General features: G+C 35.5%; 1 protein-coding gene and 1 long non-coding RNA gene across 2 annotated transcripts in view; one reads left to right on the top strand and one right to left on the bottom strand.

Moving 5' to 3' along the window:
- LOC126248051 (homeobox protein aristaless-like) overlaps positions 1 to 19,548 on the bottom strand; it is a 132,026-nt gene extending 112,478 nt beyond the window's left edge. Inside the window, exon 1 of the mRNA XM_049948685.1 lies at positions 18,705 to 19,548. Coding sequence (XP_049804642.1) covers positions 18,705 to 18,930 — 226 coding nt within the window. The 5' untranslated portion in view covers positions 18,931 to 19,548. The remainder of the gene's footprint in view (positions 1 to 18,704) is intronic.
- The window catches only part of LOC126248052 (uncharacterized), a 76,525-nt gene continuing 68,387 nt past the window's right edge, over positions 17,837 to 25,974 (top strand). The window contains exon 1 of the long non-coding RNA XR_007545408.1: positions 17,837 to 17,913. This is a non-coding gene — a long non-coding RNA (uncharacterized LOC126248052). The remainder of the gene's footprint in view (positions 17,914 to 25,974) is intronic.

Here is a 25,974-nt window from a genome sequence, read left to right as displayed (position 1 = left end):
GTTTAGTCTAATAAATTAAACAGTTAGCAATGACTATACTACTGTTACATCAGCAGTCCAGTATATACATTATGATTAAGGCAACCCATATGAACAGTTATACACAAGGCTATAAAATTATAAAAACAATTTTCTTGGTTATTGTAATTTGCCTAAATTTGAAGTTCAGTTCTGTGTTCCAGCATAAAAAAACTGTTGAAACTATTGGCAGACATAAATCAGGAAATTAGGGACATGTTAACATCCAAAAATAAGTTATAACAACAAAAACAATCAATTTTTGACAATATAATATAATTGTATAGATAAAAAATCTGCTCACCAAGCAGTCGTAGAATACACACATAAAAGAAAGTTATAATCAGGCAAGCTTTCGGAGCCAGTGGCTCCTTCTTCAGACAGAAGGGTTGAAGGGGAAGGAAGAGGGGTGAAGGAAAAGGACTGGAAAGGTGTAGGAAAAAGGGTAGATTTTGGAAAAGTCACCCAGAACCACAGGTCAGGGGAGACTTACCGCACAGGATGAGAAGGAAAGACTGATTGTTTGGGTCTGCACTGGATGAGATTTGAAAACCTGAGATTTTAAAGGTGTAACACAGGCTAATATGCAAGACAGAGATTAGTGCTGTAGGAGTTAATAACAGTGAAAAGCTAGGTGCATTGTACATAACCGAGGTGGGAAGGGGACAGTGAACAATAGACAGGTAAGAAAATGAAAGATATAGAAAACTAAAATGGAGTGGAGAAAGGAGTAGTTACTGTGAAGAAATGTTGAAACAGAAGAAATTCATGTAAATTAAGGCCAGGTGGGTGACAAGAACTGAGGACATGTTGTAGCATTAGTTCCCACCTGCTGAGTTCTGAGAAACCAGTGTCTGTAGGAAGAATCCAGATGGTGCATGTGGTGAAACAGGCCCTTAGGTCACAACTGTCATGTTGTAGAGCATGCTCTGCAACAGGATATTGTGTGTTGCTGGTATACGCTATCTGCCTACGGCCATTCATTCTAACTGATAATTTAGTGGTAGCCGTGCTGATGTAGAAGGTCAAACAGTGTTTACATAACAGCCGGTATACGACATGTCGTTTCACAGGTGACTCTCTCTTCGATCGCGTACGTTTTGCCTGTTACAGGGCCGGTGTAGGTGGTGGTAGGATGGTGTATAGGGCAAGTCTCGCATCAGGGATGGCCACAGAGGTAAGAGCTGTAGGGTAGGGAGATGGGTGCAGAAGGTGCATAGGGTCTGCCAAGAATTTTGTGGAGATTGGGACAGTGACGAAAAGCTATCCTAGATACGGTGGGCAAAATCTCAGACGGGATGGATCTCATTTCAGGGCATGATTTTAGGAAGTCATGGCCTTGTCAAAGTAGCTGATTAATACATTCCAAACCAGGATAATATTGAGTGACCAGTGGTGTGCTCTGAAGTTGTTTTTTGGAAGAATCAGCAGTACCAGGACTGGATATGATGGCCTGGGAAATATGTTTTTGAACTAGCCTGCTAGGGCTGAGGTGATAATGGTCATGTATTGCAGTAAACAGTCTGCATCCAAACAAATACATTTCCCCGAAATGCCAACGCTGTATGGGAGCGAACATTTCATATGGAAAGGATGGCAACTGTCTAAATGTAAGTACTGTTGTTCGGTAGTAGGTTTTATGTGGATAGAAGTGTGTATCTGACCTTCAGTGATGATGAGATCAATATCGAGAAAATTGGCACGGGATTCAGAATAGGACAATGTGAAATTTAACTCGGAGAAGATATTCAGAGATTGCAGAAATTTTAACGGGTCAGCCTCACCGTGAGTCCGTACGGTAAAGACGTCATCGTTGTATCTAAACAAAACCGGGGGCTGAAGACTTATGGATCCCAGGAAATCCCCCTCCAAGCAACCCGTGAAAAGGTTGGCATAGGAAGGAGCCATCCTGGGTCCCATGGCTGTACCTCTGATCTGTTTGTATGTCTGCCTCTCAAAGGTGGAGTAGTCACTGGTAAGTATAAAGTTGATTAAGGTGAGTAGGAAGGATGTCACTGGTCTGGAATCAGGTGGTTGCTGACTGAGAAAATGTTCAGCAGCAGACAGGCCAAGCACGTGGAGGATGTCGGTATAGAGAGAGGTGACAAGCGAGGTGTGTGGTGGGCGTGGTGCGAGCACGGATTTCAGATAATCTAGCAAATGGTTAGTATCTTTATATAGGAGGGAAGTCTTTGTACTTAGGTTGCAGGTGCTGATCGACTAAGGCAGATATATGTTCAGTGGGTGCTTTGAAGTCAGCAACTATAGGATGGCCAACATGATTGTTTTTGTGGATATTAGGAAGAAGGTTAAAGGAGGGGGTGTGTGGTTTGTGTGGGGTGAGAAGTTCTGTGTATTGAGGTGTTAGTACTTGTGAGGAACCTGAGGTTTTAAGGAGGGACTGCAGGTCAGTTTGAATCACAGGGGTGGGATGCTGATGACAGAGGCTGTATGTAGAGATGTCAGACAGCTGGCATAGATCTTCACTATCATACTTCTTTCAGTCAAGTACCAAAGTGGTAGATTCTTCATCTGCTGGGAGGATAAACATGGAGTCTTCAGCTTTTAGGGAATGTAGAGTCTGGATTTCTGCAGAGGACAGGTTAGGGTCATGTTGTAGGGATGTAAGGAAGGGTTGTGAAGCAATGTTGGATGTGAGGACTGCTTGGAAGGGATGATTTTGAGGTAGTGTCTCTCTCTCTCTCTCTCTCTCTCTCTCTCTCTCTCTCTCTCTCTCTCTCTCTCTCTCTCTGCCGCAGAAAACAATCTTCCTCAATGTAAAAGAAGTTGTATTGTATAAATTCACACAGCACCATTTCTTCCTTTGAGGATGACCTCAGAATTCCTCTACAACATTGTTACCCCTTGAAGATTAGCTGCTTCCATTACCATAATGTGGACATTTCCAGTGGTACAGCACACACAAATGTGACTGTGTATGTTGCATTTAACTTAGAAATTGCCTCAATATACCAAACAATTGAAGCAGAAAACAGTTTCTGCTATGGAACATGCCACTAACAAAATAGGATACATCTTTCTACCTCACTTTGATGAAATCAGAGCAAGTAGGGCTGCCACTTCAGTGCATTAAAATGTAATGGATATTTTATTAATTGACACCTGACTCATACACACAGAATTATTTTACATGCTTGCTGACACTCAACTTACCTTGCACACATTCAAGTACAAACTGTTAAATCTTATTGTATCCTCTGATACTAACATCTTACAGTTCTAAGAATGTGAAATTTATTCTACAACATTTTGTGCTCTGAAATGATTCCCAGTACCTTAAAAGTCATAAAGTATAGTTTTTGATTTCATTTTACTTCAGTAAACATGATTTTAATGTCTTTCAACTGTGTTTCTGTATACACAAAGTTTGGGTATCTATGTACTTTTAACACTGCATTCTATATACACTGAAACTATGTAATGTACTTCATACATAAATGCTATCTTTCTGTCTACCAGCACAATATAATCTCTTTTATAACAAATATTAAGTGGTATGCTATTTAAAATCTTAACACACCAAACAGGATTTTTTTATTTTTAATTAATTAATTAATTTATTTATTTATTTATTTTATTTTATTTATTATTTTTTTTAAATGGCCTCTCTCTTAATATTAAAAAAAAAATGCAACGTTTGAAATTCTACATGTTAAAGTGAACACCAGCAATAAATATTTTTGCATGAGAAAAAGTTATTGAATAAGGCATGATCTTCAAAATTTTTTATGAAATTAAATAGGTAAAAAACATATTTCAGAACTTCTTAGACAGAAACAAACCAGTAAGTTAACATACTTTGTTTGGCTCAAATGGCTCTGAGCACTATGGGACTCAACTGCTGTGGTCATAAGTCCCCTAGAACTTAGAACTACTTAAACCTAACTAACCTAAGGACAGCACACAACACCCAGCCATCACGAGGCAGAGAAAATCCCTGACCCCGCCGGGAATCGAACCCGGGAACCCGGGCGTGGGAAGCGAGAACGCTACCGCACGACCACGAGATGCGGGCCATACTTTGTTTATTTTCATTCAATGATGTTATATGGAATTCATGGGTGAATAAAGTTTTCACTGATATAAGTAATACATATGCTTCTGCCACTGTGCATTGAAAGCTTTCTCAGAAAAATCTTTCTGGGTGCACTTCTATGTCATTTCCTAAAACACTTAAAATACTAAAGTGTTTTTCAGTATTTTAAACAAACAAGGAAGAGTTTTAAAATGTTTGAATGTGTGTGAATTCCTAAGGGACCAAACTGCTGAGGTCATCAGTCCCTAGACTTACACACTACTTAAACTAACTTATGCTAAGAACAACACTCACACCCATGCTGAAGGGAGGACTTGAACCTCCAGCAGGAGGGGCCACGCAATCCGTGATGTGGTGCCTCAAACCATGCAGCAACTGTGTGTTGCAGGAAGAGTTTAACAAAATTTATTGCATAGTCATTAAAATAAGGAAAGGTAGTGCCTGTGCTATTAATGGTGGTACACAAGGCACAGCTAATCCTATAGTTAAGAAAATTGGAGAGCTCTGACAATTATGCCTATGAAGAGCACGAAGTAATAACAAAAATGACAGTAAACAATTAATATCTGCCTAGATTGTATACAGATCACAAATTAGGGCATAAATTATGTTGCTACTGAGGCTCTATTCTGTGTTGAAGATACTTCATTTACAAAGTACGAAAACATTCATGATTGCTGTATTTCTTTAAGAAAATTATTTATTTCTTAACACAATCATACTTAAATTTTTTTTCATATAGTCACTATCAAACTGTCATCTTCAGGTCAATATGCATCAATGTGGCCTTAAACTTGTTTGGTACCCTGATTTTTCACTATGATCATTTAATTTGTTGTTGGATGCCATGAATTGTCACTATCTTCATTTAATTTGTTTATAGATGAGAAAAGAAAAATACTAAGAAAATAAATGTCTATTCCCTAAAGAGCCTATCTCTCAGAGTCTCTCTCAGTTTATCGTTGCATACATTAATTTAATTTGTGTATAAATATGGTTATAGGCTGACTATTTATTGTTATGTTCATAAGTAATATTTGGCTTAATAATAGAAGTATGTAAGTACCAGTAATACTTTTGCACTAAATGCACCAAAATTTTATAAATCAAGATTCTTTTGCAAAATACAAGAAGTTACCCAGAAAGAACTATCTTATACATTGTTGTAAATATAGGTTGGATATATGTCACACATTTAACCCTTTAATGCATAGTGTAGCTGATCAGCTACAGACTTCATTTCTTCGATGTATCCTATACTGAGCAACATTTTGTAACATATTCGTTATGTAGTTAACTGTATACACCTTACTGCAGCTGCAAAGCTGCTAGTAGTTCTTCATAGCGATCATAAATGGTAGGATGAACTGAACCAGTTCGACAATAAGCCGTTTGGATGTATTGCCGCATGTGTGTTTTGGTGGAAAGCAGAGACCTTTTTTTTTTTTTTTTTTTTTTTTTTTGCACTGATTTGTGGGTTTGAAAATTACTTTTTTTGTTTTGAAAACATAAGTAGATATGGTGTGGGTAGTTAATTCGAGTGTCCTTACGATAGATTTGAAATTAGGTCTGGTTCTGTGTTTGTAGCGTTTGTCAACAATAATGCTTTGTCAATTTAATTAAAAAAATTTTTCAATATATTTTTTGTAATTTAGGCACTATAAACTAACTTGGTAATTTTTACAGCTTGATATAAAAAGTCATGCATTTAAGGGTTAATATTAGTGGAGATAAGTGACAGAACATTTGGTAACAGCATTATTTCCCATTTCTGAGGTAAAGCCAGTTTTATTGAAGACTAATGATAGTAATTTGTTCTTCTAGTGTTGTAATTGTGGATGTCATTATTTTCTCTGAACTTGAATGGATTATTCACGACAAATTTCATAGCTCCTCAATCTCTTGCCTACCAGATGAAGTCAACATATGGTATTTCTTGAAATAATTCATAGCTCCTCAATCTCTTGCCTACCAGATGAAGTCAACATATGGTATTTCTTGAAATAAAATGTGTCAATTTCCCATAAATTTGTAGTCTTACTCACACAGCTAGTTTCAGTCCAGCAACAAATCATTATGAATTGTCTCCAGGAATGGAAATATGTGATCCAAACAGTAAAAGTATACGAAAAATACCATAGTGTTGCATTCCAGTTTTAAAAAAATGGAAACATGTATGGCATACAGTTTCATAGGCTGTATTATATGAATGTGATGTTCTTAGCATAAGCACTTAAGATTAATTTTTGTACCACTTTCTAATTTATATTGCAGTCCACAAACAATATTATACTCATATATGTTGCTCTTGTGATTTACACACCTATATGGTCACATTCTTTTATTCTGTATTTCATTATGCTCCCATGAAAGTAGTATTACTTACATCTAATACTTAACAATGGATATTTTGGCTGTATGTCATCTTCTCAAAAATCACATGTTGTGTATGTGTATGCCATAAGCATTTTTTTTCTTAATTTGTTATACAACTGTGTAGTTTTGTTCTTGCTACACTGTTACTCATTGGAACAAATACTTCTGCCCCACAGACACTTGGGAATGTAAGTAAAATTACAGTGTATTTGTTCACATTTGCTCTGCTATTAGCAGTGAGTGTCCATGAACTCATAAAATTTGACTACAAAACTATCACTCAATTCCTTCACAAATTTTGTTTCTCAGCTAAACTGGTTTTCACTCTGCAGTCATTTTCAATAGTCCATAATGTTTCTTGGTCAATACGTGAGTCAGAAGGTGGTAGGAATGAGCATCTCCTCAAGCCCCCTTCTAGAGAACTGCTGATGATGATGATGATGATGATGGGAAAAGAGAATGGTTGTGTGTTGAGGAGGTGGAGGCATAGCATGGTAGAAGGTCAGGGAGGATCATATCTGTGTGGGTTCCACATCACTGCTTACCTGTGAGATGCTTCCAAGTCTTGGTAATTTATATTAACACTGATAAAGGAACAAAAAAAAATGGTGATATGTGCATTCATGGTTTACGAACAGAGTTAAAACATGTAGCTCTTCATGTTCCATAAGACTACATTTAGTGTACACTGTCTGTTGGGCATGTATTCTGCAAATATTGCAACTGTCTATTAGTCAAATTTTTGGCAGTTGGTTATAAAAAAGTATTAATAATATGTAGTTGGAAAGGCTGGAAGTATTTTCTACAAATCTCCTTCTAATAAAATGCCAATTCCACATTCATATGGTGCAACCTGTTTTATCACACAGTAAATTCTAATGACTGTGATTAGGAGAACATATTAAACTGTAAGTCCCCCTTTAGCTGGCAGAGTAAGTCAAATGAAAGCAAGGGTAAGAACAACCATTGGGTTGAAGATCCTCTGCTTTAACTTCTAATGACCAAATGATTTCCAGGGTGTGAAGTATGCTTGTATTTGCCTCTTGGCATAAAATTCTGTGACTTGATATTAGAAGATCATACATCAAATTTTATTAGAAACAGAGTTCAAGTGCATCATGTGTAATTTTAAATCTCATATTTATGTATAGTGGGCCAATGTCTAAAAAAATACCAAAAGATGGGTGAAGCTTTATTTATAAAAGTCCCCATACAGTTGCACTGATTCAGCTAAATCTAAAAGCGGCAATTTTGAATTTGCCCAGACTACTACTTTGACATTGATTGCAGAAAAAACCAATTTCAACAGTGGGTTTTTATCAAAATAACTGCCCTGAACAAGAACCAATTTCAACAGTGGGATTTTATCAAAATAACTGCCCTGAACAAGTGAAACAGTGTCTTCAGTTGAACTTTTAGTCAGCCCTACAGCAGATTTGTTGCTGGTTCAGAGTGAAGTGCAGTCTCATAGTCAAGAGAGATCATATCTTACTGTGATAATAACCAGTCAAATGAACACAACACAATACATGACAGCATTTATGAGCCATTAATGTGCCATGAAGTAAGATTACTACACTACTGGCCATTAAAATTGCTGCACCACGAAGATGAAGTGCTACAGATATGAAACTTAACCGACAGGAAGAAGATGCTGTGATATGCAAATGATTAGCTTTTCAGAGCATTCACACAAGGTTGGTGCCGGTGGTAACACCTACAACGTGCTGACATGAGGAAAGTTTCCAACCAATTTCTCATACACAAACATTAGTTAACTGGCATAGCCTGGTTAAACATTGTTCTGATGCCTCGTGTAAGGAGGAGAAATGCGTACCATCATGTTTCCGACTTTCATGAAGGTCGGATTGTAGCATATCGTGATTGCGGTTTATCGTATCGTGACATTGCTACTCGCATTGGTCGAGATCCAATGACTGTTAGCAGAATATGGAATCAGTGGGTTCAGGAGGGTAATACGGAATGCCGTGCTGGATCCCAAGGCCTCATATCGCTAGCAGTCGAGATGACAGGCATCTTATCCACATGGCAGTAACGGATCGTGTAGCCATGTCTTGATCCCTGAGTCAACAGATGGGGACTTATGCAAGACAATAACCATCTGCACGAACAGTTCGACAGTGTTTGCAGAAGCATGGACTATCAGCTCGGAGACCATGGCTGCGGTTACCCTTGACGCTGCATCATAGACAGGAGCACCTGTGATGGTGTACTCAACAACGAACCTGGGTGCACGAATGGCAAAACATCATTTTTTTGGATGAATCCAGGTTCTGTTTACAGCATCATGATGGTCGCATCCGTGTTTTGCGACATCGCGGTGAACGCACATTGGAAGCATGTATTCGTCATCGCCATACTGGCATATCACCCAGTGTGATGGTATGGGGTGCCATTGGTTACACGTCTCGGTCACCTCTTGTTCACATCGACGGCACTTTGAACAGTGGACATTACATTTCAGACGTGTTACGACCCGTGACTCTACCCTTCATTCGATCCCTGTGAAACCCTACATTTCAGCAGGATAATGCACAATTACATGTTGAAGGTCCTGTACGGGCTTTTCTGGGTACAGAAAATGTTCAACTGCTGCCATGGCCAGAACATTCTCCAGATCTCTCACCAATTGAAAACATCTGGTCAATGGTGGCCCAGCAACTGGCTCGTCACAATACGCCAGTCACTACTCTTGATGAACTGTTGAATCGTGTTGAAGCTGTATGGGCAGCTGTACCTGTACATGCCATCCAAGCTCTGTTTGACTCAAAGCCCAGGCATACCAAGGCCATTATTACGGCCAGAGGTGGTTGTTCTGGGTACTGATTTCTCAGGATCTGTGCACCCAGATTGCGTGAAAATGTAATCACATGTCAGTTCTAGTATAATATATTTGTCCAATGAATACCCGTTTATCATCTGCATTTCTTCTTGGTGTAGCAACTTTAATGGCCAGTAGTGTACATACTACTACAATTATCACTCTTTTGAACTTGTGCAAGTGCCATGTAGATGTAGATGGAACTGCATACAGAAAGTAAATGATGACAGGAAAAAATATTTTCATGGAATTTTATAAACCAACTTAAAATATTCAGATGGTGTTCATTGTCATTTACATACTTATGAAAATAAAAAAATAAGCAAAAAATAATTGTACATTCTTTAAGACTAAAAAAGCTGGAAGTTACTGTCAGAGGTGGTACACAACTGGCCATTAAAATTGCTACACCAAGAAGAAATGCAGATGATAAACAGGTATTCATTGGAAAAATATATTATACTAGAACTGATATGTGATTACATTTTCATGCAATTTGGGTGCATAGATCCTGAGAAATCAGTACCCAGAACCACCACCTCTGGCTGTAATAATGGCCGTGATATGCCTGGGCATTGAGTCAAACAGAGCTTGGATGGCATGTACAGGTACAGCTGCCCATGCAGCTTTAACATGATACCACAGTTCATCAAGAGTGGTAACTGGCATATTGTGATGAGCCAGTTGTTCGGCCACCATTGACCAGACGTTTTCAATTGGTGAGAGATCTGGAGAATGTTCTGGCCAGGACAGCAGTCAAACATGTTCTGTATCCAGAAAGTCCCCGTACAGGACCTGCAACTTGCGGTCGTGCATTATCCTGCTGAAATGTAGGGTTTCGCAGGGATCGAATGAAGGGTAGAGCCACGGGTCGTAACACATCTGAAATGTAACGTCCACTGTTCAAAGTGCCGTCAATGTGAACAAGAGGTGACCGAGACGTGTAACCAATGGCACCCCATGCCATCACACCAGGTGATATGCCAGTATGGCGACAACGAATACACGCTTCCAATGTGCGTTCACCGTGGTGTCGCAAAACACGGATGCAACCATAATGATGCTATAAACAGAACCTTAATTCATCTAAAAGAATGATGTTTTGCCATTCGTGCACCCAGGTTTGTCATTGAGTACACCATCGCAGGTGCTCCTGTCTGTGGTCTCCAAGCTGATAGTCCATGCTGCTGCAAACGTCGTCGAACTGTTCGTGCAGATGGTTGTTGTCTTACAAACATCCCCATCTGTTGACTCAGGGATTGAGACATGGTTGCATGATCCGTTACTGCCATGTGGATAAGATGCCTGTCATCTTGACTGCTAGTGATATGAGGCCATTGGGATCCAGCACGGCATTCCGTATTACCCTCCTGAACCCACCGATTCCATATTCTGCTAACAGTCATTGGATCTTGACCAATGCAAGCAGCAATGTCACGATACGATAAACCGCATACACGATAGGCTACAGTCTGACCTTTATCAAAGTCAGAAATGTGATGGTACGCATTTCTCTTCCTTACACGAGGCATCACAACAACGTTTCACCAGGCAACACTGGTCAACTGCTGTTTGTGTATGAGAAATCAGTTGAAAACTTTCCTCATGTCAGCACGTTGTAGGTGTTGCCACCGACGCCAACTTTGTGTGAATGCTCTGAAAAGCTAATCATCTGTATATCACAGCATCTTCCTCCTGTCGGTTAAATTTCGCATCTGTAGCACGTCATCTTCTTGGTGTAGCAATTTTAATGGCCAGTAGTGTATGTGTCCCAATGATGGCACTGGCAAATATAAATCACTTGCAGCATCCTGGAGGTGATGTTCAAGTAATAAGGGACTACATTAATATTTTTCCCAGTTATGGAAGTCATTAGTCTCACTCACATTCTTCTAAGAAGATTAGAGTATTGCAGGAATGTATCATCTCTACCAAGAATTCAACCAAAGCCAAAAACTGAAGCATGTTATTGTCAATGACTTGAAACTTAACTTCAACAAAGAAAAGAGTAACACATTTTCATAATTTTACATATACATGTTAAGCAAGAGGTATGCCAATGAGATGTGAATATTCAGAGATACAGAGATTAGTGCAGAAATGAACAAAATAAAGAGTGAAGGCAAATTAGAAAATTGTCTCACTACGTAAACAGTATGATAATAGTTACATTTTTGTGGTCCACTCTTCATCACCTTAATTTGGAAGCTTGATATAATGCCAGAAACTGGTACAACACTTTCCAGCTATGAATACATTCTACACCATGTTTCCACTTCACTGTTTAACAACTTAGAATCTTCAAATATTATTGTATACCACTTTCTTCACTACTAATACTAATACTTATAAGTTTCCACGATGTGGCTTGTAGGTGTTGTAGTAACATTACAGGCACAGATAATAGTACTCCAAGATTTGTTAAGAATCTGCAAGTGTTGGACCATATTACAAGTAGACTTCACTCTCTCTACAGATAACAAATTGCTACAGTTGTTAGAATGGCCTTGAACTTCTTTCTTTATTGACCTATTCAAATGGATTTTATGATATAGTCATTATCAACTCTTGACACGCAGAATTTTAGGCACAAATGCAGTAATAAATCTATTTCCTGTTGAGTATAATCAGTTATTATCCCAGTAACCAATTCTGTTAGAGGGTGCAGCAAATTATGATGAAATAAATTATGCAGCACACAATTGCAAGTAAATAATTAACTAAGCCATGTGTTTTAAAATATGTTGCAATAAGAGCAACAGGACCAGTTTCAGTAAATTCTTCAAGTGAGTACAGCTTCACAGAAATTCCTTTTCAAGTTTATGCCCATAATATTTGAAATCTATTCAAAAACTGTTAGTAAAGAGAGAGTTCATCACTATAAACAATCAATCAGCATCATCCACTTCAAGTAGGAAAAGCAACAGAAACAAGAAACCTGTGGTACAACAGGATTTTTGGTATCCAGCCATAATGAAAACTCCAAGATAACAGTGTTAAACGAAAGGAGAAATACCACCAGTGCTCACTCCCCTGTTCTAAAGATTATGACTCTAAATGTGCAGTGCCTCAAGAACAAATATTGTGAACTTGAAATAGCAGTAAGTAACACCCAACCTGATGTCTTGTGTATTACTGAACATTGGTGTAAGGACCAAGAAATTAGTAGTATTCATATTAATCCATTTAAACTGGCAAATAATTATAGTAGGAAAATTGCAAAAGGTGGTGGAGTCGGTATTTACCTTAGACAAGAGTTAGAATTTAAAAAGAGATGTGAAGCAGAGAACTTAAGTATTGAAAAGTTTTTCGAAGCAGGTGCTGTCCAGCTATATGGCCTGATGAAAAAAGTCATAGTCATAACAGTGTATAGGTCACCATGTGGAAACATAGAAGTCTTTTTTGATAAATTAGAATTGTTGCTAAATACTATTTACAAAAAAGAAACTGTGATTATTCTTTGTGGTGATTTCAATATTAATCTTCTAGTTGAAATTCAACAAAAAAGGCAATTTTTGGACATGTTAAAGAGTTTCAACATGTCACCACACATAAACAATTCAACTAGAATAACAAACACCTCCAATGGCCTCATAGATAACATTTTCTCAAATATGTCAGAAACTGACATAGAGGTAACAAACATAGATTTAGGATTGTCTGACCACAATGCTCTCACCATTGAAATCCCTTTAAGGTCAAAGGAAGATAAAGGTGTAAATAATATTTACAAAAGAAATTTCTCTGTGGACAGCTGTCATCAGTTCATAAGTATCTTAGAAAATGAAAATTGGTTAGATGTTATGAAACAGTCAAGTACAGATGAGGCATATAGTATATTTGCATCGATTTATATGATGAACTTTGAGATGTGTTTTCCAAAGAAACTGACCAGAATCAAGTCTACTGGACACATAAAGTCAAGTTCTTGGATGACTCTTGGAATTAAGAAATCATGTGAAAACATGAAAAAACTGAATTCAGAGTTGAGGGAGTGTACAAATATTGATTTTATAGACTATGTAAAGAGGTATAGGAAAATATACCGCAGAGTAATTGCAAATGCAAAGTTATTAAGTAATAATATGGAAATAAAACAGTCCAGAAATAAAACTAAAATAGCATGGGAAATTGTGAGAAAAGAAACCGGGGTACCTACCAAAGACAAGGAAATTATTCTAAAAGATGAAGAGAATAAAATGGTAGATAAATATGCCATGTCTAATTATATAAATAATTACTTTTTAAATGTACCCCAGACATTAAGCAGGAATCTTGGGGAGCAGATTAAGATGGAAGCACCCAAGGCAGCCAGCAGTATGATGGCAGTTCCAACAAACGAAAAGGAAGTTTTAAAAGTGATTAAAAGTCTGAAGTCCAAGATGTCAGCTGGAGTAGATGAGGTGCCAATAATATTAGTAAAGAAAAAACAGCTAATCAGATAGCGAAACCATTGGCGAACATAACAAACTTGTCAATGGCTGAGGGCGTGTTTCCACAAAAACTGAAAATTTCTTAAGTCATTCCCCTGTTGAAAAAGGGTGATAAACTTAAAATAGAAAACTACAGACCTGTCTCACTCCTCCCAACTTTCTCTCAAGTTTTAGAGATACTAATGAAATATAGAGTCACACATTATCTTAATATGCACAATCTGATAAACAGTAATCAGCATGGATTTCAAACTGGGAGAAGTACCAAAACAGCTGTACTAGAATACACAAAAGAAATAATCACTAAATTGGAAGAGGGAAATAATGTAGTTGGAATAAATCTAGATTTGTCAAAAGCCTTTGACACTGTTGACCACAGCACACTTTTGAAAAAGCTTGAAGCTATAGGTATCAGAGCACCGGTAAAAAAGTGGTTTGAGTCTTATCTGGAAAAGAGGATGCAGGTGGTTGAAATTACAGCACCAAATATTAATCAAAAAATTAAACTAAGATCAGATCCAAGGGAGGTCACAGTAGGAGTACCCCAAGGAAGTGTATTAGGCCCCTTGCTGTTCCTCATTTACATTAATGATATTCAGGTGTCAGAGAGAAAAGCTAGAATCATGTTATTTGCTGATGATACTAGTTTAATAGTTAGTGATATGAAGCAGTCATTGCACAGTACTGTGGACCATGTCCTACAAGATATACAAAAATGGTTTAGTGCTAACAAGCTAACACTGAATGCAAAAAAAAACTAATTATGTGCAATATGGAAAAATAAGTGAACAGGACGACCTAAATCCCACCACGGAGGGCAAACAACTTGAAAGAGTACAGTGTGCAAAATTCCTGGGTATGCACATTGATGATAAGATTAATTGGAAGGACCATGTGGTGAACTTAGCACTAAAACTAAATTCATCATGTTTTGTGCTTAGAATAATTTCAAGAGTTTGTAGTGATGACTGTGCCAGATTAGTATATTTTGGCTATTTTCAGTCCATTGCATCCTATGGGATAGTGTTCTGGGGAAAAAAAAAAATTGTCGTCTAAATGAGATTTTCAAATTGCAAAAACGTGCTATTCGGATAATGACCCACAGCCCACCTCAAACACATTGTAGACCCCTTTTTAAAGCACTGAAAATTTTAACAATTCCATCATTATACATTCTGAAATGTCTGTTGGTGATCAAAAGAAATCAGGACAAAATGAAAACCAATACAGACTTCCATAATTACGATACACAGCAATGTAAAGATCTCCACATAGAAGCTGTAAGAAGGACCCGAAGCCAGAAACATGTATGTAATCAAGCCATCAAACTTTTTAATGCACTACCAAAACATATCAAAGAGCTGGAAAATGAGGATAAATTTAAAACTGTTCTAAAGAACCACATGCTTGACAAATGCTATTACAGCATAAGTGAATATCTCTGCGCAACTGTATAAAATATATGTTTAAGTTAATGTGACAAATGAAATTACATCAGTGCATAATAAATTATGTTATAAAAACACTTATTAGTTGTATATTGTATTAAACATAAGATAGATTAATATGAATTCAGCACAGATACAAATTTTGTAAAGATATTATATAGTTGTTAAAATGTACCCTGACAAATCCTATATCACAAATGTGATCATTGGGATGATAATAAATAAATAAATAAATAAAAACTTTTGAAAGGGGCCAAATTCTCACTCAGGCACTGCCCCATAGCAATAAATGTCATATCTCCGAAACCCTATGTCATACAATGATATAATTTTGCAGGTACATTCAGTAGTATATGTGGATACTATCTGCAAAATTTGGTATCAATAGAGTTTGCATTAAAGAAGTCATAAATTAAAATGTGATGTCTGTGAGACTCGGCTCTGTCTTGAAAATGTTAAAGTGCTTCTTATGAAATGAGAGTGGAGTGATAATTCTTCATTCCTAAAAACAAAAATTAAATTCTGTAGGTGAAATACTTGATTTCATGATAAGCAGTAAATTAATATCTAACTTGAACACCACATTGATATCTTCTGCAGAAAAGTAATTCTAGTTTTCCTCCTAAACTTACTGTTCACTTAAAACATCTTTTGCTGTGTTCTCTCAAATTGCAGTTTTTTGGTTTGTTACTGTACAAATGAAAGCTGTGATGTTATTCAAAGATAAAAGTAAACACTTACTCATATCTTTATAAAGAATGCCATAACACTGAACAGCAATTCACTTACTCTTTAACTAGGTTTTTGGCTATCAACATAAACATGGAGATGACTTGAGATACACACAACCCTGACACTAGGAATAAAAACTATGTTTACTCAGACACTGTATTCAAAGAAGGAGACACATAATGGGATACAGTTGTTTAACAAGCAGACAGCAGACTTCATGGCAGAAGACTGCAAGCACACACTCAATAATAAATCAAGGATACACCTTATGAACTAGCTACTATATAGAAATAACTGCACTTCTGAAATCTGTAATTTGGTATTATTGAAATGCAGCAATGAAGTGTATAATATGATCTCTCTCTCTCTCTATTTATCCTTCCCCCATCTAAAAAAATACCAAGACCTTCTTACTGTACATGATAGTACAGTTAGAATTTTTTTATTAATATAAGATATTAGCAGCATTTGATTACAACACTAGAAGAAAAACTTGCAGGTATGAACACGTATAGAATATGTTTAGCTACCAAGACATTCCACATCCCAAAAAGCTGTCCTTTGCATGGGGATCTATGGAGCACCTGCATGTTCCTAACACCAGTTCCTACACATTATGAGCATTTATTTTGATGATCTTATAATGTAGGATAATTACATAATGGATAATACAACATCTACTATTACTATCCCCCTTGTTTCAGTTAGTTATCAGTCCAACCTTTGCTCTTTCTCTCTCTTACTTCTTTTTTACTCTATATAATATCAGTAAGGAACTCATAATAATTATCTCACCATTTTTTGATTATACTGCACCAACCAACTTTCTTTGCTCATCCTCTCTTTGTGTCTCAAGTAATAACATTTAGATCTTCTAATTTAAATTTCTTCAGATTCAAAATTCTCTTCACAGATCGTATATAGAAATGAAGAGCATGGACAAATGAGAAATTATAGACAAAAATACCTGCTTCATATAAATAAAATTGTATTTCAGGATTTCAAGTTTGAATGAAGATGATTTTTTGCAATACATCTGTTGAAACTGACTTTACAAAATATTGAAATCAGCTGAAAGGACAAGTGGAATATTTCAGTGTAAGACATATTTGTTACGCACAACTGAACTTCTCCTGACAGTGGGCCAGAAAAACTTATTTCACGAAAGTATATAATGTAAAATGCATATGCGCTATTCTCATGCATTTATTTACACTTCTTAACCACTGCTCCTAAATAAATATTGATAATACATTTTACTTGTTGCTAATCTTGCATTTACATTTATATGTATGTAGTGCTGGTTATATTTGCTATCTGTTTTCTAAATTTAAATAATTTGCATTCCTGTACTGTTAATTACAAATTTATTTGCATTTTATGCAGCACTGTGAAGTCTTATAAACACATCATATATCACAGAAAATTCAACAAAATGCATTATTTATGCTAAGCAGTAAATTCAAGATGTATTTAGAAAATGAAATTTATTAGACGCAGTGATTAAATGAGAATTGGTTTTGTCCTACTATCGATAATTAGCAAGATAAGAGTTTCATTTTATAACTGAAAGCACTGAATAAATTCCTTGGAGATGAACTCTCAATTACAACTTTCAAACTAAGAGCAACATACTCCTTTTATAGTTAGAACTGACATACAGGTAACATTTAAAGTTATGACGATCAGTAGTGTACTTTCAATATTTCTGCATTCCTTTGACAGAGGAAGATTTTAAACAAGGTGAAATAACAATTTCATATGCTAAGTAATGCCTACCTGCTCTGAAGTATAGCTTGAGTTTCTTAAGGCCCTCGGTGTACCTAATTACATTACTCAAAATTAAGTTCTACTAACTTTATTTGCATCTAACCAAATAATGTTCAATGGAAGGGAGTGTTTGTTAGCTTATTTAGAAGCAGTGTGCCACATGACAGCAATGTGCGAGCATCTGCAAACTAATTCAAAAATATGTGCTGCTACATACATTACATACAATAAGTAACTGTGAGTATCAAGTGCATAAGTTAACAATGATGGTAAATTATTTCATAAGACAATACTTTTTCAAATTAACATTTTACTTTCTTTATCCACCCCATGTTTAATAATGCCAATGCAATGAAAGCCAGTACTAACATGTAATACAGTGCTGGAGATAAAACTGCTTGCAGAGCCTTATGAAGTGTGAAAAAAGTCTAGTGTTTGTTTCATTTCATTTTCATTTCATTTCATTTTATTATCTTCCTGTATATCATTTAAATGATGTAGGAATTTAGGAAAAATTGGGTTTACAGTTCCTTAAATAAAAGGAAATTAATTAAAATTTTGAAAGACTCAAGGAAATGAGAAACCTTGAACATAATAACTCAATGCAGAGATACGATTTCTGCACAAACTTTCTTACTGTTTGAAGCTATATAATAATACTTTTCCAGAAAATTATTACAAATAGTGTCCTACCCAGAAAGATATGAAGTTAACGTGGCCAAGATGTAAAAATAAAATTTTCATGTACCAGCATTTAATCTGATACCAAATTTTGCAAATGAGCCTAATAGTTTCTGCACTCTCAAATACTGTTTTTCTCTTATGGTCAACACATTCTCAAGTTATTTGTATAAATAAGAGTGCTTTACTTCAATGAGGGAAACTGTTTGGAACAGTTTATATGCTGGCATTGTTAACCCTATCAAATCTTCATATAATTAAGCCAATTTGTACAGTACATTTTACACTTAAATTTCTAATAAATATGTCTGGATAAAATTCTTGTCATCATAGTTGTGTCAACTTACTGAGTTTAGGGGTTGATCCAAATGGTGCCATTAAAGCTGAAGATGCTGCTATTGGTCCTGTTGACAATAAACCCACAGTAGTTGAAACAAGTGGATCCCCAGTTACACCAGACAGAGAATTGAGGAGACCACTTATAGAATATCCACAGTTGCTGCTTGATGTTCGTAACGTCTGAAGTTCAGTCATATCTACTAACGGTTTTAATTCCATATCGTCTTGTGACATCACTTGCTATTCTCTGTATTTGTACACCATCATATGCATCACAAAATATGTACATACGTTGTTGTTTCTTAAATAGAAAATCATTCTTGTTTATGAATAAATAATCATGTTAAATATATTAAACTTCACTATGTCTGCTTTAAGTTCACTGCCACCACAGATCAAGGAATGTCACATAGTACAGCTGCTGTTATTTCTTACTTGAAGTTAACTGATGTTACAGCCCTCAGCCTTTTCTCATGCTTCCAACTGTGTGTTTTTGTTGGAGTGAGAAAATAAGAAAGAGAGGGTAGGGACGGACAGAAAGAAAGAAAAGAGAGTGAGGGAGTTAAAAGGTAGGGGTAAGAAGGAGAGTTTGCAAGGTGGGAAGGGAAGTTAATATTATTGACTACACTGCGCAGACGTGTTGCTTGTCAAACAGAATGGATTTGAAGCCATATGAATGTCTTCCTCCATTTCACATTTGTAAGCCTGACCTTTTCTTTCATATTTTCCCACAGTTAGAAGCACACAGCTACCTGATAAAATATTCCCACCTCACATTAAAACAGTCAATGAAGCTGAGAGACTTCATAAAAATTAATTCGAGATAAATAGGACACGTGTTGTTCTCTCTGATTAAAAAAAAAATGTCTTATGCACAAAAGATCACCATGAGGAAGATAATTCTGGGACAGCTTTTGACTGTCTTAACTCATGACTTTGTTAGTATGATGCCTAAATTTTAATCACAACAATGAACAAGTTCTGTTCACACAATACAGTACTTTTGAAATATTCTAAAAAATAAAATTTGTGAGAACATAGTTAAAAAAAAATAGCAGTATTTACTAATGTTTCATTTACAGTGTTCTACATTAATCGTGAAACAGATATAAAATGCTGTACTGTTATTGCACCTAACACATGAACTGTTTATCACTGAAGTGCACTGATACAATTACTTCAGAACAAATGTAAAAGTTCTACATGCTGCACAAAATGTTTGCAGAACTGCTGTATTAACCTGAATGTGCATGTTCACAGTGCCTCTCTTAATGTTCATTTCAATGGTGCTAAGCACCTGCAGGGCTTCCCCCTTAGCAGACCCTCAACCTTCGAAATTCCTGCCCCCTTCTGAATAGCCAAGCATGGATTGTATGTCATAAGGCTTCCCTGAACTGAGCCTTTATTTGGAGGAGAGCTTTAATTTCTCTTGCTGGTGACTGCGTAACTTTTCTGTTGCATGTGATAAATAATACCTCCAATTCTCATTACCAGTAACAAAACTTACTGCAGTATTAGAGATTTTACTCAAATAATTCTTTGATTTTTTTCTGGAAAACCAGTAGAATGCTAAAGAAATTTTAAATTTTATAACATAATTAGGTACACTGCAGCAATACTTTTCTTTTAAAACTGTTCTTAAATGACAGTTTCTCACAAAGAATTGTGTTGTTAAAGGATATTTATCTAGCAAGAAAAGTTATTAAAAATAAATAACAAACTAGGCTCTGTTCCAGATTGAAACAAATGTGCAGATATTACATAAAACCAGATAAAAATTTTACACACAGTTCATATTGTTTTAAAGAGGCTAAATGATTCCTTATTACAACATAGAATACAAATTTAAAAATTTCTTGAGTGTAGTGATATTTTAAATACGATGAAGATAAAAGATACAGGATTTTGCATGGCAGACTTTTTAAATCTATTTTCTTTATGATTTATTTAACTCAATCCAAGGTCTTTGCACTGATTTTGTTTTTAAAAAATATGTAGAATGAATGTTTAAATAAACTTTTTTTAAACTCTCTGTTACAGTCCTATATTTTTTAAGATACAAAAGTGCATTTTCTCACAAACCAAGTTATAAACATTTGACTTTTATAAGAATTAAAGAACAAAAAGTTGTCACCTGTGCATAGAGAAAATTGAAGACAAAATACACAGCCAAAAAATACTGCTGATTTCACATTTATTTATTTACTTAGCATCCTTGTAACTCATCATTATAAAAATGATATAGGATTTGTCATACATTGCCTTACATAGACAATATGACATGAAAAGATTTACAATTATATGTTCATAAATAAAATATTATTACATATAACATGAAACCATAAGCGTAACAACATTCATTATAAAAATGATATAGGATTTGTCATACATTGCCTTACATAGACAATATGACATGAAAAGATTTACAATTATATGTTCATAAATAAAATATTATTACATATAACATGAAACCATAAGCGTAACAACATTCATAATACGCTAAATTAGAATAATAGATGAATACAAGTTAATTTTCTATGAGCATTTTGGGTCATTATGATGAAGGAAATAAGCTACTGTACATTGAATGCTGGTGATTTAAGTATTCCTTGACACTATAAAAACTCTTGCTAATTAACATTTTTTTAAGTTCTTTTTTGAATATGAGGAATTTTGGTATACTTTTAATTCCCTTTGCTAGTGCACTAAATAAGATTTTTTGCTGATAAAGAACACTTGTTTGACACATAGCTTTTGTGTGACTTTCTCTATGAAAGTCGTCTCTATTTCTCATTTTGTAGTGATGAACTTGACTGTTTAACAAAGAATGTTCCTGGTGTGCCTTCATAAAACATATACGTTCATAAATATAGATACATGGTAGAGTCATGATTTGTAGTTCCTTGAAGATTTTTTTTACATGATTCTCTGTGTGTCATACCTCTGATTATCCTTATTGTCCTCTTTTGAAGCACAAACAAGTATTAGGCCAAACTGGTATTCCCCCAAAATATATCATATCTTAGTGTGATATGTATGAGTGCAAAGTATGAACATAACACTGCATACATAACTTATAAAGTAAAGGAAGCATTAAATCATAAATTACACTGTCTGCATCCAGATGCAGTACTACTAAAACAGTTACCTTATTTTAATAATGTTACTCAAGCACCAATGTAACAACTGCCATTTTGGTAACATTTATCTCATGAAAGCATTTGTAAGGTATAGGTGCAAACAAATTATGCTTCATTGTATGTCTGTACATTCATTTATATTCTGTTTCTGATTACTAGCTCCTTATTTTAGATGAAATAGTAAGTGGGGTAGTAGTTACAAAACTAGTTACAGCTGATTCTGTTTAAATTGTAATTAATTATAAGATGTGGCTAATAAACTATGTCTTGAATTTGTTTTTAACAATATACTTTGAAATTTTATCTTGCTGAAATAAACACATTTAATGAGAATTATGCTTGATGTTTTGTCACCACCTATGCTAAGAACTATGAACAATAAAATTATTGTCAGTTGACCATTTCACATCTCAGTCTGATTCCTCTAGCGTTGTTTTGGTTTGTCTCTTTCACATAATAAAAACTGATTTCACAAGGCCAAAATTTAAAGCTGTAAATTTTAATGCACTGATGAATTCCTTTAAGAATTAAGCACAAATGAAATAAATATTTTCCACCTTATATTTCAAGTGATAAGCTCATTAACAAGAAACAATATTCTAATCATATTTCTATATAATATTGCACTTCTTAACGAACAACAAGAGATAGGGTTTATTCCAATTACTGATTATTGCCAAGCAAATAATCTCTGACATTTATCTTCACCAAAATCAACATTACTTATTTAATTGCGTCTTTAATTCTATATTATCACAAAAAATTCTCAAAACCATTTTGTTGCAACATAATTGTGTGTGAATAGCATTTATATGTTATATCTAATGGCAAACTACAGACAGACATTATTAATACAGAATTATATCATTTATTTTTGTAGGATTTGCAATAAGTAAGGAAATATTACAATAGCACATAATGTCCTGTTTAGAGACTGTGAGAAGCAAGATAAAAGAAAGTCAGCTCTATTATCCTCAAAGATTCATAAACATATAACATCTGAAACAGATATTTCTTACTACTGTCATATTTTCTGTCGTGTAACATCATTAAGAGCTACAGTGACTTTCTCAAACATTACAGTGTAGTTAATTATTAAGATACAAGACTAGGAAGTGCAGCAGATGTGGATCAGATTCACAAAATGTATAAAGGATTTAAGCTTTTGAAATGATGAGCAGCCAAGATATAAATATCAGATAGTTTTTGTATGCCTATAAATGGTACATGGGTTGATTCTCTTTAGGCATGTCTATGGTGTATAAACAAATAATGAGCAAAATTTATTTATTTCATTTGCAGGAGGTTTTCAAGACTCCTACTCCAGTAATGAGATAAAATTCAGCTGCAGCATCAGGAATGACATTTTGCTTCAGAAATCACTTCTATAAAGGATGCAGTGAGCTCACTGCAACCTCATATGGGAATCATGGACAGCAAGCACTATTGATATTTTATGTAACATGAGGAAATTTTGCTATGTCAAAAGACATACCAGAATCCTCTCACAAAATTTTGATCACCAACTTTCTCCACTGAATGTGAAAACATTTTGTTGATGCCACCTACATAGGGAAAAATGATCATCATAATGAAATATGGGAAATCAGAGCTCACACAGAAAGATATAGGTGTTTGTTTTTTCCACGCACTGTTTGAGATTGGAATAATAGAGAATTATTGTGAAGGTGGTTCGGTGAACCCTCTGCCAGGCATTTAAGTGTGATTTGCCGAATATCCAGGTAGATGTACATGTTGCTGTAGATGTATGTACATGTACTGATACATGATACATGTTTCATCAGATATATACACATAAAAAGCAGATACATTTAGATATGAACATAAATGACAAATAAACACAACATATTACATATATAACACAAACAACAATATTAATAATTATGTGGAGAAATCAAGACAATAAACAAAATATATCACAATATAGTAATATTGTTACACAATAAACAAAATTAATAACTGAGTAGAGGAATCAAGACAATAAATAATATGTGGCACAAAACAGTACCATATCCATACCAACACACAGCCTCCTAGCTAACTAAAGAAAGTTATCATTACAGCATTACATTAATTTTGCAAGTTGATGTCACTTGTGACCTTTGCTACATTTCTGTTTAATTTAAATAACATTTGACTGTATAATAACTTTTTAAAGGAGGCATGCTTTAATAGTTCTTTTAAAGCTGTCCATTTCAATTTTTTTTTAAGTGTCTTGATCTGGTAACTGATACTATTCCAAGTTCTCATATTGTGTTTTATTTATAGGTGCAAGCACATACTGGTTCTTGTGTTTTGTTTGGGTATACAGCTGTCTGTGGCATAGTGCTGTATATTTTTTCTCATTCACACTAATGTTTGAAAAACATATTTGCACAAGATAATATAGATCTCTAACTCTTTAAATAATTCAAGGCAATGACCACACATATTCTTTTTCATTATTATCCCAAGAGTGCTCTATAGTTTGCAAATTTTTTCCTGAGGTCTGTCTCTCTGAGCCCCAGAATATTATACCATATCTAATGACTAACACATGCATAATACATTACTTTGAGGCATATGTTATTACATACTGATGCTAGTATCCTTCGGGCACAGCAAGCAGATGCAATTCTTTCTACAATCCTTGTTATATCTTCTCTGCAGTTCAGATGGTTGGTTATATTCACCCAAAAAAAAATTTATTTTCTATAAAGAGTGAAATTAAGGTAAAAAGCAAGATGGAGTTAGAGTAACATTACATGCTTACTTAATACTGAAGAGGCTCCCTATACAGTGATATTTGGGCAGGAAACGTCCCATATAGTTTCTTCCAGGAGTACTACACTGTACTGAATAAAGTGATGCTCTGAATCCATACTGGAAGCAACTGATAAGTTTCATAATACACTCCTATTAACTGCACACTCTAGGGTCTACCAAATACAGCTCATGAGGATTATGAGGATACTCGAAATTCACTCCCAGCTTTAAGAGAGGAAATATGACAGTTACTTTCCACAGTGCAGGGTAGTATTAAAACAGTTTAGAAGAATTTCCTTGGTTGTAAAACAAAGTTTTGTTTCAAGATGCCCTAATACATCCGATCTTGTCCTGAGGTGATGCACAAGGCAGTTAATGCAGCATAATGTTCACATATAAAACAGACCATTGTAAATCTTATTTTTTTTCAAGGGTTAAAATTTAGTTATTTCTCCCTCACTGCTTGGAATTATGTTGAAAATTCTAAGCTATGGCTTTCAGAGAATGTTATGCTGTATAAGTATTTTTCCAACATGCTCCTTGGGTTCTGCTGCCCTAATATAGCAAGCTGCTTTGTGTACTCTGCTCTAACCCAGACAGCTGTGCTGGCAGGAGCTCAAACTCCTGGCATAGCCATTCAAGCGAGACAGATATCTTGGACAGGCATCAGATGAAGAGCAGTTGACAACATACAGGGGCAGGGGTCTCTTATGAATACAGAAACCAACACTGTGAGGTGGCAACCTTGATGAAAAACAGGGAAGGACACCTCACAAAATTTGGACCCATAGCTTTAGTAAAGACAACCCTCTAAGGGGAACAACTGCAAAAGAAAAATATGTGTGCTGGGATACTTAAAGGTGGCAGCCCAACCACGTAGCTATCCTGGCTACAAGCCGGTGTCCTGTAATAGGGGAATTATAATATTATTCAGAATCTCCAGAAACAAGCAAGGTGGACAGATAAATTGAAGATGACCTTGACATACAACAGGAACAAATGATTTGGAATAGGAAGTGTATATAAATAGGATATTTGGAATTTCTGCAGTTTCAGAAATAAAGAAGTAGAACTGGAACATGAACTAAATTCACAAAATATTGACGTTTCAATAATCGGCAAACACGGTTTGCACGGTCTGGCCACCTACAACGGACCACATGACCTGTGCACACACGGCATCCACCGCACAGTCTACTGGAACCCTCCCCTTTATAAGCACAGTGCAACAGGCACTCACACTTGCACTGTGCTCATACTTATTGTCAGCAACTGATTGTATCAGTACCTATATTGTGTCTATGTTTGTGGCTATGTTCTAACTGTTGTTTGCTTGTATGTGGAAGAAGAGTAAACTTTCATTCATTGTGGC

The sequence above is a fragment of the Schistocerca nitens genome, chromosome 3 (assembly GCF_023898315.1).
Source record: "Schistocerca nitens isolate TAMUIC-IGC-003100 chromosome 3, iqSchNite1.1, whole genome shotgun sequence".
In the NCBI taxonomy this organism is placed as follows: Eukaryota; Metazoa; Arthropoda; class Insecta; order Orthoptera; family Acrididae; genus Schistocerca; species Schistocerca nitens.
Note: the sequence above shows the minus strand (reverse complement) of the source record. Positions and strands in the feature narration are given on the sequence as shown.